The 16,593-nt window shown below is 42.4% G+C and overlaps 1 protein-coding gene across 1 annotated transcript in view; it reads right to left on the bottom strand.

The window, feature by feature from the left end:
• Myo3b (myosin IIIB) overlaps window positions 1-16,593 on the bottom strand; it is a 340,938-nt gene that overhangs the window by 155,871 nt on the left and 168,474 nt on the right. The window contains exons 25-26 of the mRNA XM_034495370.3: window positions 15,447-15,576; window positions 602-681 (exon numbers count right to left, since the gene is read on the bottom strand). Of these exons, the coding sequence (XP_034351261.3) occupies window positions 602-681; window positions 15,447-15,576 (210 nt within the window). The remainder of the gene's footprint in view (window positions 1-601; window positions 682-15,446; window positions 15,577-16,593) is intronic.

Here is a 16,593-nt window from a genome sequence, read left to right as displayed (position 1 = left end):
GTGTGCGCACATGTAAAACTTACCAGTTACTTCTTTACCAGGTTTTTCATTTAATACTTTTGAATCTGAATCATGATTAACCACTGGTGGCTAAAGCCATGGAAGCTGAACCACAGACAATAGACACAATAGACATCTATCAGGTGCTCCTCGTGGTCCTGTCTGAGCATCAGTTGGAAGGGCCAAACAGCTGGATAGTATTTTATGGTTGGATATGTATGAACCCTCCTAACATGGCCCCCACATAACTCACTTTTAGAGGACAGGAAACTGTTTGGTGGTGGTGGTTGTTGTTGTTTTTCTCCTTGCTGATTCTGTCTGGTCTCACCTTCTGCAAGGTGGTGTTAGTCTCACAGAAAACTATTTATCTTCTTTCCAGAAAGACTCTGTGCATATGTCATCATCCTCTACATGAGGTATTTTTTCTGGCTACCAGGATTGCAAGAATTCCATGATTCAAATTTCCTAAACTTTCAAATTAAATTTTCCCTTGTTTCCCCAACACCGAAGGTCACGTTTGCAGACTGCACAGGCAGATGGGGAGAAGCGTGCGGCATGCTCTGATTCCCGATCCCATCAGAGGAACAAATCAACTGCTCACCTTGGCCCTCCCAACACTGAAATGTGGAGGCAAAGATCCTGAGGACGCTGCGATCCTCACTCTGGTTTGCGCCAAATTACCTGAGCAAAGAAGTAAAAAGAGGGAGAGAGAGAAATACTTTAAAGTGAAGGAAAAGTTAAGAAACTGAGTTATGGATAATTTTCCCCTTAACATCCTTGTGTTTTTCTGAGTTTTCTGATTGGTATCCTAAGAATTTTTTAAAAATCACAAACTTTTCAGCTGGCAAAATGGCTCAGTTTGCTGTCTAACAACCTGAGTTCAATCCCCGAGTCCCACATCAGCAGAAGGAAAAAACTGACTACCACAAGTTGTTCTCAGACCGCCACATGCACACCACAGTATTGCTGTGCCTTCACAAGCACACACACACACACACACACACACACACACACACACACACACACACACACACAAAGCTAAAAAAGTTAAAAAGTTAATTCAAGTGGTTGAATATTCAAGATTTAAATATAAGACTTGAAACTATAGAATTCCCATAAGAAAAGTGTCAAAGGTTTTGGTTTCAACAATGAGTATGGTCTAATGACACAAGGTGTGTGTGCCTACATGTCAAAATCCAAACTCCAAAAGGTTCCAAGAGGCAAAACCTTTGAGCACTGATAGAATGCCGCAAGTGGAACAACCCTACCCGCCCTGGAACTATGTTCCATGTACAAAACTATACTAAAATTATACCCAAGACTGGGCCCAGGGCTTTGTACATGCTAGGTGTCGGCTCTTCAGCTCTGCTGCTGAACTACATCCCAGCTACATAACAAACACTTACTATGTATATTGTGTAAAATAGTTTTGAGTTTACTAGAGGTAAAACTCAAAGATCACTTGCCTACCAGGATTTCATCTCCAGCATCACACATACATATACAACATATATATATATAGTATATAATATTAGATAATTATATATAATAATATAATGTATAATATTTATAATACATAATAATATAATGTATATCATATATATATGTATGCATATATATGATGTTGGATACTTAGCATGTGCAAAGCCCTGGGCTCAATCTCTAGTATAATAATAGTATAGGTTTGTGCATGGAATAATATATATTATCTTTGTAATATAATACATATAATACATATAATACATACATGTATATATTATATGTTAGATAATAATTATATATAATACAATATTATAATAATATGTGTGATATATAGTGTGGTATGTGTATATGTGTGTGATGAGGGGGATCAAACATATATAATATATTTGATATATAGTATGTAAAGTATATACATACATATGTGTGTGTATATATATGACATATACACATAAGTGTGTATATATATATAAAACATATATACACATAAGTGTGTATATATGTACATAACCTGTATCATGAATTTATGTGTATATATATATATATATACACACACACACTAATACTATATGTATATATGCATATGGTAGAAATTGCCTTCAGGTACTTATACACATATATGTGGAACCTAAATCTTGTGTTTAGACTTGGTCACATCTCCCAGACAGTTCATTATGCAGATGCAAATATTCTCAAATCTAAATCTGAAATTTTAAAAACTCAAAATCTGAAAGGCTTCTGCTCCCAAGCACGTGGAAAAGTGACCATCAGACTCACTATTATCATTTACTGTGAACAGTTCATATAGGTCTTACAGCACAGCATAAAAGGTGAATGAAGAGCTCTCCCCATCCCCCTCTGTGAACATTCATTAGTGAAAAGCAAGTGTAAACAGATATGGGGACTACACTCATTCCTGTGGCTTACCTTTCAGGCTGAGGAGCCTCTCAGTCTCTCTCTTCCCTTCCTGATTTACCCTCCACCCTTTCTTCACCAACCCCCGGGTGTGGAGGTGTTTGTTTGCATTTTTTACTATTTGCTATTTTGCCTTGTGCAACAGAAGGAAGACTTGTCAATGAAAGAAAAGGCCGACGTATGCTTTTGCAAGATGCTCAAGATCTCAAAGTTTTAGTGAGTCTAGCACAGAGATGTCCAAATGTTTTCTCTGGTGATATCTTCAGAGGCTAAACTGTGATTAATAGCCTGCAAAGAACCCTTTGAAGGAGGATTGGTGACATCAAAGTCGTAATCCAGGGGTGGCAGGAGCTTTATAATGAGCGGGAAGCATTTTAACACATTTCAAAGAATTTACAGCACAAATAAACAATAGACCCCAGCCACCCAGGCTGCCACACACACCTTCCAGAAACATAACCTGTAAGAACTTTTTATTTCCATTTACATGTAAATACAGCGTTCACACTCCTTTCAAATGGTAAGCATTCTTGGAGCTTCATCCAGGACAACATCTTCACACAGAGCATCCATCCCTCCTGGCCCAGAGTCTCTTCCTGTGCTTCTGGGAAACCGTGATTACCCATGTGTTTCCTGGGTGGGGTGCAATCCTTGGGTAACAGCAGTAACATTGAGATCCTATGCAGGAATCTGAAATAGGGCTTAAAGGTTCCCACCTCATTCTCCTGTTTCCAACCTTTAAGTTAGGAAGAGGCAGGTGGTCTGAAGACCGAAGTGGAGCTTTAAAAGGTGGTCATTTCCTGCCTACTGAGGATTTTTCACCTTCAGTTACCTCATAAGAATTGTTCCAAAATGCATGGTCATTGGTTTCAGTAGTTCCACAGACTTGAGTGCCCTCTGCTGCCCCAAAAGGCTGTCTGAGCTTGCTGCAGGGCACCGGCCAATGTGAAAAAGCATACCTTCTTGTCTATATCCTACCAAAGCCTGTGCTGGTACTGTCTCTGGTGCAGCTTTGTTCGAGGGAGTCTCCTGCCCAAGTTAATGGTGAATGTCCCTGGAGGGAACCTTCTTGAAGGTTCTATCAGTTCTTTCCCTGAAAGTATCAGCAAAGGTTGATGAGAGAGAGTTCTATACACCCCACTACCACATCTCCCTATACCCCACTTCCATCTCCCATGCTGGTTTCACCTGCCTGGGCTGTTGTTGGATGATCCTTATCCAATCCTAATGGAGGGCCTCACTTGGGAAGACCTAACAGATTCAAACTTGATTTCTCAACTAATTCTGACCCGGGCTTCCTTCCTCCAAAGCTTTGGCCTTCTTTCCTGGCCAGACCATAGTTTGTGCTGACTATGTGGGGAGTTCCCAGGCCAGACCTGTGCCTCCATGAGGATTGCAGGGCCTCAAATCTATTCACCGAAGTTTCTAACTTGGTGGCTAATAAAACAAAAGAGTTAAATTCAGTAGTTGTGTAAAACAGATTACATTTTATATGTCAAAAGGCACTTACAATATCTTTCTGTAACTATGTAAATCTGTAACAGGGCTAGTTGTAGATTTGATACACGGAGGAAATTTAGAATTGCCATGGAATTTGAATAGCAGGTGCCCAAGGAGCAGAGAATGTGTATTATTAGATTTTGTCCGTGGTGGCTTTTTTTTTTCCTTTCTCCCTGACATTTATCTATGATTTTAGGCATTGATATTAATAAGTAGGCAGCGTGGGTGGACAAGTTCCCTTCCCATTTAGACATTGCTAAATCTCTCATGAGAGGAGAACGGATGGTTATTTGGAAAGAAAAGTCATCATTTTGTGGAGTAAAGGAATAAAAACAAAATAAGAAGCCAGCCTGTCCCACACCTACTCAACAGAAAGAAATGTAGAGAACAGTAACTCCTGCGGCAAGATGGGAGGTGGAGACAGAAGAGCCATCTGTAATCTCCTAGGCCGTGTAGCTTGCAGGCTGTAGCATGGCAGACATAGGAGAGTCTGCCTCACCACGAGGAACAGGAAGAGTACTGGTTCATAAAAGCTGTCCTCTGACTTCCACACATACACCACAGTGAGCACAGTCAGGCACATATCCATCTCATGTGCACTAACAGTAATGGATGAACTGGGAAGGAAGAAATATCCAGATAACACACTTACTCTTTTCTGACTATACAACTTTATCTTTATAATACATCTTTATGATACATTTCAGAACCCTATAAAACAGCTTTCCTGGTTTTATACTGCTTTAAAATAGCATTTTCCTCAGATTTACTTATGTGTGTGAATATTTTGTCAGCATGAATGTGTGTTCACCATATGCACACCTGGTGGTGTCCTCGGAGGTCAGAAGAGGACATCAGATCCCCTCAAACTGGACCCATGCATGGTATAAGCCATCATTTAGGTGCTGGGAGCCAAACCCAGGTAGGTCCTCAACAAGTGCATTTAACCACTGAGCCATCTCTCCAGCCTCTGTATTGTCTTTTAATTGTCTGACATTTTAAAGGATTTTTGCATAATTAACAACTCCCAACCATGTCCTTAAAGGAACCCAAACCAAAGCTTTCTCTGATGTCCCAGACAGCCTGAAATAGAAGATCTATCATTTAATAATGTTCAAATTATTCTCACTTCTATAAACTTAGGATGCAATTAATTACTGAGGGTACAATTAAGTAGGAGAAGGAAGAGGAGGAGGAGGAGAAGGAAGAGGAGGGGGAAAGGAAGAGGAGGAGGAAAAGGAAGAGGAGGAGGAGGGGAAGGAAGAGGAGGGGGAAAAGGAAGAGGAGGAGGAGGGCAAGGAAGAGGAGAAGGAGGAGAAGGAGAAAAGAGGAGGAGGAGGAAGAGGAGGAGGAAGCAGCTATAGAGAACAAAAGCCAGCCAAAGTAGTGGCTAAAGCTAGTCAACACACTCCAAGTCCTCTCAGTTCAAGGCAGAAATACTACTTTATATTAACTTTAATCTCTAGGGCTGCAGAAATGATTCCATCTCTTTAAGATATCACAAACTCTTTAAAAAAAAATCACTGGGTTTTTATTTCTGTTCCTCTTCATTTGAAAATGTTTTTCAGTGCCTGGTATAAGACTTGTAAACTGGGGTTTGAGAGATGGCTCAACAGTTAAGAGCAGCACTGTCTGCTCTTCCAGAGGATCCAGGTTCAATTCCCAGCACCCACATGGCAGCTCACAACTGTCTGTAACTCTAGCTCCAGGGGCTCTGGCAACCTCATACAGATACCCATGCAGACAAAACACTAGTACACATGTTGCCAAAGCCAAAAAATGTTCCTTAATGATGCCACATGGAAAACTACCCAGGCAGCTAACTAACATGGTGCCTCTGACTTCTGTTAGCTTCTAAGGTTCTTAGGGCAAGCACTAAAATTCATTCACTTTCATTCTATACCTGGCATTTGTCTCTATGTGCCTGTCTCATAGCAAACAATAAATGTGTATGAATGCACACATGAATGCATTGTGTAGCGCTGAATTTTATTCACAAGGCACTCAAAGTCCGCAGAGCCCACAACTCCACATGTCTGAGCTCTTTGCTAGTTTCTGGTTCTGCCCTACTCCTTTTGTATTTCAGATTCTTTGCTTGTGTTGTGTGATGCTTGACTTGCAGAGAGGCCATGGTTAAAAATGTGACAGACATCCAGGGTCAAACCGCCTGGGGTTTGTCTCACACCTGCCACTTGTGAAGAAGGCTTAATCCAGTTGCATGCTTTTACTAGCTGGATTTGATCATGTGGAGAGCTGGACAAATGTTTGCTATGCCTGGGGAAGAGAGTGGTCCTGTTCAGGTTATTCTTCACATAGTCGAAATTGCAGCAGAGGTACAGGTGTCATTGGCAGCCCAGAGAGATGGATGGAAGCCATGTGAGACTTCTAGGGCTCTGGTTGGTCAAGTGCTAGTTGAAGCTAAACGTGGCCAAGTCATCACTTCTCCATCATACATTTTGGGAGTTATGAAAAAGCTATCAAGGGTTCCAGCTAAGAAGAATTTTATGGAATATCCTTTTTTTCTATCGCCTTGGAGTCATTAATGTTGGGCTGGACAGTTAATTAGGAAATAAAAATTAAATTGAGGACTTAAGAATTGAGGGCTGGGGGCTGGAGAGATGGCTCAGAGGTTAAGAGCACCGACTGTTCTTCCAAAGGTCCTGAGTTCAATTCCCAGCACCCACATGGTGGCTCACAACCATCTGTAATGGGATCTGATGGGGTCTGATGCCCTCTTCTCATGTGTCTGAAGGCAGCTACAGAGTGTTCATATACATAAAAAAAACAAATAAATAACTTTAAAAAAAAAGGATTGAGGGCTTACGTTATTTTTTCCCTGCTTACCTTTTGAAGGTCCAACTTTTAAAAGCTAGAAATCATAAACTACCAGCAACACATAGAATTTATAGTAGTGTTTAACATCACTTCGCTTTAAAATTTCTGGAGAATAAGGAAGTAACTCTGGAAATTGGATTATTTTTCTCCACTTAAGTACTAGTATTTACTGAGTATTTTACTATGCTGTAGACACAAGGCTAAGGGTCTAAATTTAATTCCTTAGTACAACAAGGCCACAATGAAGCTCATCAGTCCATAAAGAAGGAAACTGAGGCAAAAGGTCCTAAAACTTCTTGTTCAAGGTCAGAGCCCTGAGCAGCAATTACCAGACATCCCCCATCCCCAGCGACCCCTGTCTGAATTATTCAACCCTGGTTGTTTCGGGCATTTTGATATTATAAGCAAGCCACTAAATGGCTGATGAAATTGTTGGACTATGGGTTGCGCACCATAGATGATCCGAATTGGGGGTGGGCCACTTACAGGCTAAATCAGAACAGCCAAAGGCAGATGCCAGTGATTACCCGGAAATCAGATGGCATGGTTGAGCTAAACCTTATCAACTGGAAGATAGTTCATCTGCTTTCTTTATAATTTGAACTACCCCTGTGGGGTGTGAAGAAGAGAATCCATTCTATTGATATTGAATCTTAAAATCTCAGCGGTCCTCTCTCTGAGCCTCCTCCCTCCAGTTCAGCTGAGCAACATTTAATTTCATTTAGGGAAGTCTCACATATGCAAGCCAGTAAAGTTCATAATTGTTACTATGTTACTCCGCACAGCTGGAGTTTACAGCTTCGCTTTGCACACACTGGCACCAAAGCAGTGTGATTAACTTTATATGTATCTAACATATGGACCAGACTGTTAGAAGATGGTCTTGGGTTCTGAAGAGAAAGAATACAGATTCTATGAACATGACCCAGATTCCTGAGGGGGTGGGCTGGAGTGTGAAGTTTTGATCCATATCTAAGTAGAGACAATAAAATTACAATGGCTTTGTTTCTAGTTTGCTGTCTTTAAGGGACCTGAGGTTAGCTTTTAGAAAAGTGGGGGAGAGGGGACGTAAGCTGAAAACTACACTATAGATTTTATAGTGTATAAATTGATAAACTGTAGGGCTGTGGGACCTTTTCTCCAGTGTGAGCTATGAAAATGTAAAATAAATAGGAAAATAAAAGAGGATTCTTACATCTTAAACAGGAATTTTTCTTTTCTATGAATGAGAATGCTGGCAGAGAAAGAAGGAGATAATTTTTTCATATATTTCTGACCATTCTAAAAATCAGAGGTGCTATATTTGGTATACATGACAGAACCATTAAATAAATAAAGCAAAATGGCCCTAAATTAAACTGCTACTTAAATACAAAGGCGCTTTACTAATGGATTTCAGACCAATGCAGGAAATATTCGTAAGGAAGTGGACAGGGGTGAAGCTGACTCACAACAAACACAAGTTTTTTCTAGTATCAGGGTCCTTTTTGAAACTCATTATTAATACTTGTTTTAGGTTTTGTTTATGTTTGGTTGGTTGGTTGGTTTTTGGTTTTGTTTTGTTTATTTTGTGATTATTATTATTATTTAAAGACATGGTTTCTCTGTGCAGCCCTGGTGGTCATAGAACTTGCTCTGTAGATCAGGCTGATCTTAAACTCATAGAGATCTGCTTGCCTTTGTCTCCTGAGTGCTGGGTTTAAAGGTGTGTGCCACTGTGACACTGGGCTTTGTTTTAGGTTTTTTTTATTTGTTTGTTTTGTTTTCTCTCCCCTGTGATGGGGCAGCATTGGGAACCTCTCTAGAACTAGCAACACCAGAGGAACTTTGGAAGACGGATTTCAGCTCTAGGAAGAGAGTCCTAGATGATGCAGACAGGGAAGAGAAGCCAGGGGTCTGCAGTATCTCAGTGGAACCCACAGAGTTTCTACTCTTTAGATGTTTTCAAAACAAAACAAAACAAAACAAACAAACAAACAAACAAAAAAACTCTTACAATCCAAAAGGTACATCTACGTATTTCATAATCAATATTCTTCCCATTTTTAAATCATGAAAATCTCTTACTTGGAGCTGTCAGGATGGATTAGTCACTAAAAGGCACCCACATAAAAAGCCAGCGAGCCGCATATGCCTATAATCCCGCTACTGGAGAGCTGGCTGGCAAGAAGGATCCTGCAGTTTCCTTAGGGGCCATTCTAGCTGAATTGGTAGTAAGCTCCAGGTTCAGTGAGAGACACTGTCTCAAAAAATAAGATGGAAGCCAGGCATGGTGGCATACACTAGGGAGGCAGAGGCAGGTGGATCTCTGTCAGTTCAAGGCCATCCTGGTCTACAGAGTTAGTTCCAGGACGGCAAGGGCTATACAGAAAACCCTTTGTTGAAAACCAAAACCAACCAACTAAACAAATGTGGGAAAGCTATTGAGATCAAGGAAGATACTCAATGTTGATCTCTGGATTTCACATACAGGAACACATACATCCATTCCAGCACATGCAGATGCATGTGTACCTGCTCACACGTAGAACATATATGCACACACGTGAGTGTGCACACACAGGCACACACACCCTTCCATTCATCTTGAATTCCTTCAGTTCTCATAATTCCTTTATTTCATGAAGCTTTGAAAAAGACCCACTTCATAGTGAAAATCCTAGACATGTCTGTGTGTGACGAAAGCCATAGAAAAGTTACACTTTTCTGGAACTCTGTGAAACAATAATTTCTCTTACACATTGGGAAATGGTTAGAAATCAGTAGTGTGTGTGTGTGTGTGTGTGTATGTGTGTGTGTATCCAGCTCCAGGGGATTTGACGCCCTTTTTCTAACCTTCAGAGGCACTTGCCCACACATGGTATACTCTCATATACACGCATATATCATTTAAAACATAAATAAATTTAAAAAGAAAAGAATCCTCGGCAACATTCTGTTCCATCACCTGGCATTTTCTTCTGGAGAACCACTGTGATCTTGACGTGTCTGTATTTCTCTCTGAGAGCAAGTATGAGGCACTTCTGTGACAGGGTAATAATTCCCCAGAGCCTCGCCTGTCACACAATGGCCATTGAGTGTGTGGCTGGCCTTAACTGAGATGCCCTAAGTGTGAAGCACACACAAGAGTTTGTAGACACTACTGAAGATAAAAGATATTATTTTATGCTGATTATATGTTAAACAGTATTTTCATCTATGAATTAAATATATGATTGAAATTAATTTTGTGTGTTTCTTTTTACTTTTTAACATGTTCCATTCTTCTCTAAGAAAAGCCAACTGACATTTCAAAAAAACTGGGACCTAAGTTGGCACATGGACTAGAGACTGGTAGGGGTCCCTTATAACTGAAGCTTTACTTGGTGCAAAGCGCCTCAGCACAAGTAGAAGCTGAGGGGGTCCTCAGCCAACTAGCTGCTTTCCAAACCTAGCTGATAGGGTGGGAGAGACTGCATACAGAATTTTGAGAGGAAAGAAGCATTGAAACTTCTGTACTTAACTTGGAGAAGAGAAATCAAAGCCTAAAGGCATGAAGGTGGGGGAGCATGGAGAATTTCAAGGCTTACTTTCTTCACCCCACCAAATCTCCCCCTTGGCCTTGTGGAATCTATGAAGACCAGATCCTTATGGACAAGCACTGAAAAGCCATTAACAAGCAGAGAAGGAGCCAAGAGATTGTGGGGTTTCTCCTGTGGCTATGAACTCTTCTTCACCTTCCAACCCGTCCCAGCCCATGGAGGCTGGGGTCCTGGGGAACTCATAGGCCTCTGAAGCCCCAGGCAAGATGGACCCTGAGCAGTGATCTGGGGTGTTTGCTCATGTCTACCTAGCCATAAGGAGACTAGGCCATGGTTCCAGGACACTCTGCTCCTGTGCTTGGGTACTTCCTAGTACCATCTGTCCTGGGCCTCCAGGGAAGACTCCATGCTTCCCTCCTCCCTGGGAGGCTCCAAAATCACTTTCAGATGCCAGAGTGACTGTAGTCACATCTGCCTTCCTGGTGAGCGCTGGAGGCCTTACACTTCTCTCTAGACTGCAAATGTGGCAATTCTGAATGGAGTTCCTTCTGACGTTCACAGTTTATTAAAAGAAACCCCAGGCTCTGGCAGGCTGGCAGCCAGCACGGTAAATCACAGAGCATCCACATTTCTGATGTGCTTCAAGCACTCTTGGGACCACCAGGAAATGCCATTCACAAATGGCTCTGGGGCTGCACAGAGCCTCATTGCAGCAGCTCCACTCCAGCCGCTGGGAGGTGCCACCTTTCCCTCATCTCCAGCAACTTACATTCCAGAGGATCCATGCACTTCACCCATCCTGGAATTCCCCCAGGAAGTGAAGCTGGGATTGAATTTTAAAGGATAAACTGGGAGGCAGGGGAGGTGGGAGGAAGGAAGGCATGATGGGAAGGGTTGGAGTGGGGAACAGAAGTAACATTGGAGTGCTGGATATAGATGCTCTGCACAAATGTGGAACAGAAAGCTCTGTCTCAAGTCTCGTGCTGCTCAGTCTTAGCAGAGAGGCGCACAACATGACCACACAAGGCAGACTAGCAATGGTAGGTAGACCAAAGTGCTTAAGTGCATAACTCTGGTTATCCACTGTGGTGTGGGGGACCCATGCAAAAACAATGACTATTCCTATTATTCTTAAGTGCCTGACTCTGTTGGGCACTGTCTGAAATAGTCTACCTGCAGGCCAAAGCACAGTCAGGTCAGCAGGCTAAAAGGGAGGGAATCCGTGCTCAGTGTGGCTGCCTCTGTTTACCCAGTAGTGACTGGGAACCTTGGGATGAGAGCATCCTCCAGCACTGGCATCTTTCCTACCAGATGTGGCTGCTGCCAGAGAACACAGGAGTGGCCCTGTCTCCTGGCTACCCCTGGCCTCACAATTTCACTCTTCGTGTTCAGTCTCTTTAGTAGTCAATGAGAACAGGGAAGCCGAAGGAAGCATCAGAGAAATGTCGCGTGATTACTATCTCTGACTTCACATGGCAGTTCCTGTGGTAACGTGGATGTGCAATGTCTCCCAAAGGCCCATATGTGAAGGCACAGTCTCCAGCCCTGGTTCTACTGGCAGGAGATGCAAGCCTCTAAGAGGCAGGAACTGGTGAGAGGTCTTCAGATTAGTGGAAGTATCTCCCTGAAGGCGATGATGAAAACTTGGCCTTTTTTTTTTTTTTTTGCTCCACCAGGCATCCTGCCATGATGTGCTATCCCCTTACCAAGCCAAGCCAGCAGAGCCAATTGACCATGTGCTGAAACTTCTAACACTGTGAGAAATAATTTTTTTTTCTCTTTATGAGTTGGTTATCGTTGGTATTTGTTAAAGTCATGGAAAGTTAACAAAGTTATACACACACAGTCAAGTGTTGATCTTTTCAACAATAATAAGGAACTAGCCAATGCATCTTTTCTATAGCCACTAATTAAGGACTTCCAGGACGCCCGGGGAAGAGGTTCCTTTGGAAGGGCAAGAAAGCCAGCCTAGGGCACTCTGATGTCTGACTTTGGAAGTAAAAGACAGCTTCTAGCTCCCATGAAAGTGGAACTTAGCTGAAAGGAATTCTTTGATAATGAAATTAAAGTTTTCCTTTGAATTTTAAGGGGCTTTCCTTAGCTTTCGGCAAAAGCCCATATTACTGTGAAATAGGATGTACGTGGAAGACTGTGCAAAGCATAAATCCACAGCACAGTGACCACTGTGAAGCGAGTGTCCAGGTGCCCACCACTCAGATCAGATGCCAGAGCATCCGAGCATGGCCAGGACCATCTAGGCTGCCACTTGTAATGTTTGTTGCTATATTTTTAAAAGGTTGATTTATTTTATTTGATATGGATAAGTACTTTGCCTGCATGTATGTATGTATACTGTGTATGTGCCTGGTGCCTGTGGAGGTCAGAAGCGGGCATCAGATCTCCTGGGATTGGAGTTATAGACAGGTCCGAGCCGCCGTATTGGGGATGGGTATGGAACTTGGTTCTTCTACAAAAACAGCCAGTGTTCTTAACCAATGAGCCATTCATTTAAGTTTTGAAGCAGGGTGAATAAAGTGACATAAACAATGGGTTTTCAAGCACTAAAATTATTTTGCCAGGGTAACCTGGCCTTCTTTGTCTCTCACACCAATGTCTAGCCACTTCCACGCCTTCAAAGAGACAAACAGGCACCTGAAACAAATGCTTTCAATTTCAGTGAAAAAAGTAGACTTCTCTTCAAAGGCTATACTACAATGATGGACAGACAGACAGATGGTGATGAATGTTTCAAATCTTACAAGCTTCATTAACATTCTGCCATTTGATGGAAGACACAGCATCACTTTTTAATGAAGGTCTGAGGATGATTATCATTATAAGGTAATAAGTTGGGGACCAGTTCCAAATAGAAAGTGAAGGCACAAGAAAGAAAGTTCTAGTTTCTCTACTAACACACTGTACTAACTCAGCTGCAGCCTCCTGTTGTCTCAATAGGCTCCTTGTTAGCAGAAGACTTTGGTGTCTGTTAACTGAATGCATTGTTTGCATGAATAAACCCAGAAAGCAAACAAACAAACACTCTTGCTTGTTAGTTCTGACACTTACATGTGGCTTTTTAATATTATTCAAAATATGAATAAGAGTGAATTTACAATTCAAAAAAAGCAGCATAGTGCACAGCTCAGAATTACAGAGGTGCTTGCTAAGATATCACATTTGTTTCCTCTCTCCTTTCCTTCTTCTCTCTCTCTCCCTCCCTCTCCCTCCCTCCCTCCCCCCCCCCCCCCCCCCCCCACTTTTCACTTTTATTACTCCTAGATGATATGAGCTTCCATTTCCAGGCAAAATTCAGAAAAGGTTATAAGCCCTCTGGAAGATAAATTAAAAATTAAAATCAAGAAATGGGAAGGGTTCTGCTGTGTTTCCTTCCTGCTTTGGTATGACTCCAGGAAGAACAGGAGGCTAAGGCAGAGCCTTGCTTTCTGCATGGAGCCACCTAGTGCTCAGGACTACGAACTTGTTTTCCTTCAGCCACAGGTTGAAAGAGGAAATTCCAAATTCGCAAACAGACTTGACAAGTCATTATTTATGTTTATAAGGGAGTGCAAATGTCAGCTGAAGCAGAGTCCTCCAGTTAGATTTTCTTTCAACCACTATTAGCCCCATTAATAATGGCATTATCTCTGCTTCTGCCCAGAAACCAGCTGCAAAGGAGTCTGAATTCCAGAGGGGAAACACCAGCCAGCTCTGCCTGCAGCTGCCCATGGGATTCTAGGGAGCCATACGAATTAATCCTGGCTGCAGCCAAGAAGCATCTACAGGGGAAGCTGGCAGCATACTCTTGGGGGTCACTGGGTTCCACAGAAGCATGTTGAAAGGACGTTAAGTTACTTGTTCGAGTTAAGATGGGTACAGGCTGTAGACTAGCCTTTTGTTCTCTTTGAGGCAGGATTTTCATTTACTCTGCATAATTTATACACTCGACTATAAATCAGACATGGTGACAGTTCCATCCTACCTTGCAAAGGTCCTGGGTAAGAGACACAGGTGTCTCTGTGATTTTAGGAAAAGGCAGGAGCTGTGAGAAGAGGATTGATGTGGCCCAGACAGAGACAGCTGGATCCCACATCAATCCAAGAAGCTTGGTCCAGTGAGAATCCACTGAGCTGGGAACTCTCACTTGGGGCCCTAGTGTCCTGCTTCCTGACACAAAGATCCACATATGGACAGCTTCAGCTGTTTGTCAGCAAGTAAAGTCATGGATGTTCTGGGTTGTTTAGGAGAGTGAGAGATTGCAGGAACTGGACCAGGTAATCTCTGAGGGCTCTTGATCAGAAGACCGTTGAGGTGCCACACACTCTTTCCTTGGAATCTTACACCAATAGAAAGAATCAGCTCTATAACTCTAGATAGACCAAGTCTAGCCTAGATACTTAGTGTGAATTAATGATTATATACAGTTTTATCAAGAGAGGAGTTAAAAGGAGGCAGAGACCATGAGAAGTGTAAGAGCTGATGCAGAAAGTGTATGAATGTGGTGTGTGTGTGTGTGTGTGTGAATGTGTATGTGAGTGTCTGTGTCTCTGTGTATGCATGTGTGTGTCTGTTTATGTAACTGGTATGTATGTATGTGTGTATCTGTGTGTTCATGTGTGTGTGCACATGTGTCTATGTTTGTGTGTGTGAGTCTATGTATGAGTCTGTGTGTGTATGTGTGTCTGTGTGTGTTGTGTGTGCACATCTCTCTCTCTCTCTCTCTCTCTGTGTGTGTGTGTGTGTGTGTGTGTGTGTGTGAACAATTCTTCTCAGGAGTTAATTTACAAAAGAAATAGTTATGTTCTTTTCTTGAACTTAGATAGAACCCTGACCCTGATCAAAGAAGTTCAATGTTGGGCTGGAGAGATGGCTCAGTGGTTAAGGGTATTTGTTGTTCTTGCAGAGGATTCAGGTTTGGTTCCCAGTACCCACAGCATAGCTCACAACTGTCCTTAACTCCAGTTCTAGGGGATCTGATTCCCTCGTATGACCTCTGTGGGCACCAGGCACGCACATGGTGTGTAGGCATACACATAGGCATAACACTCAGACATAAAATAAAACAAAATAAAGTAAGTTTTAAAAGGGGGGAAATCTGATGTTGGCAGTGCATACGTGACAGTATTTGGACACTGACTGAAAGACATCACATTGGCTCATGAAGGCACTGGATTAAAGCATTGGGGAGTTCTCAGGTACCTGTTTTGGTCAAAGGAATTGAGAACAGTTGCTGAAGGAGTTTGTTTTCAGATGTCCTCAGGACTACCACAACATCAGCAGGGAGGGTGTCTCTGTTTTTCTCAAGAACCCCAGAAGCATCATATAACACCTGGAAGACAGACAGCAACGTGCGCAAGTTAGTAGAGGCAACTGACCACGGCTAGTGACACTGGTGGGCCATCTGAGTAGCCATTGCCTGGTACTGGATATAAACCCCTGTCTGGTCACATGCAGCCTTTTGACTACTGAGCACCAGATAAAAGAGAGACGTTGTACTTTTGACAAGTCAATTTATCTTAGCTTCCTGTCCAGTTATCTTGGAAGATATGGCATGTTAGAAAAACTGTTGAAATGCCAAGCACTTGCCGTGTGTGAAACACTCATCCCCATTCTACCGATGGGCAAGTAGGAGCTTAACAAGGGGCTGGATGAAGTCAGGCAGTCGTCATGCTGGGACAAATAGGCTTTTAGATCATGGCCACCATGCCCTCACTGCCTCTTAAGGCATTCATGGAATCTGAGTGATCACTCAAAGGAGTCTAAGTGGCTCTTGGTTCTCAGCAGTGAGGGAATCCAACTTAGAGGTATTTGAAGGGATATTCTACAAACCCCTGGAGTGGTATAGTGGTTTGAATGAGGATGCCCCACATAGGCTCATATGCCCGAATGTTTGGTTCCCTGTTTGCGGTACTGTTTAGGAAGGATTGGGAGGAGGTGTGTTACTGGGGGTTGGCTCTGAGGTTTCAAAAACACAAGCCTTCTGTCTCTCTCTGTCTCTCTCTACCTCTCTGTCTCTCTCTGTCTCTGTCTCTCTGTCTCTCTCTCTCTCTCTCTCTCTCTCTCTCTCTCTCTCTCTCTGCCACGACAATCATTGATTGACTTGCCCTCTGGAACTATAAGAAAGCCCCCAATTAAAAGCTTTTTGTTAAAAGTTGACTTGGTAGTGGTTCCTCTTCACAGCAATAGCAACCCTAACTAAGATCAGTAGTAAATAAATTCAGCAAAAAATTCCAAACCAGAGAGGAACTGATCCTAGAAAGGAGAAAAAGGAGGAAGGGGTACAGAGTAGAAAATGTATACAAGGGGACAAGACAGAAAGAGCAATGACAGGAAGAGAGGCACAAAG

This window comes from Arvicanthis niloticus, chromosome 2 (genome assembly GCF_011762505.2).
Source record: "Arvicanthis niloticus isolate mArvNil1 chromosome 2, mArvNil1.pat.X, whole genome shotgun sequence".
Classification (NCBI taxonomy): Eukaryota; Metazoa; Chordata; class Mammalia; order Rodentia; family Muridae; genus Arvicanthis; species Arvicanthis niloticus.
The sequence above is the reverse complement of the archived record's forward strand: the minus strand, read 5'-3'. Positions and strand labels throughout refer to the sequence as shown.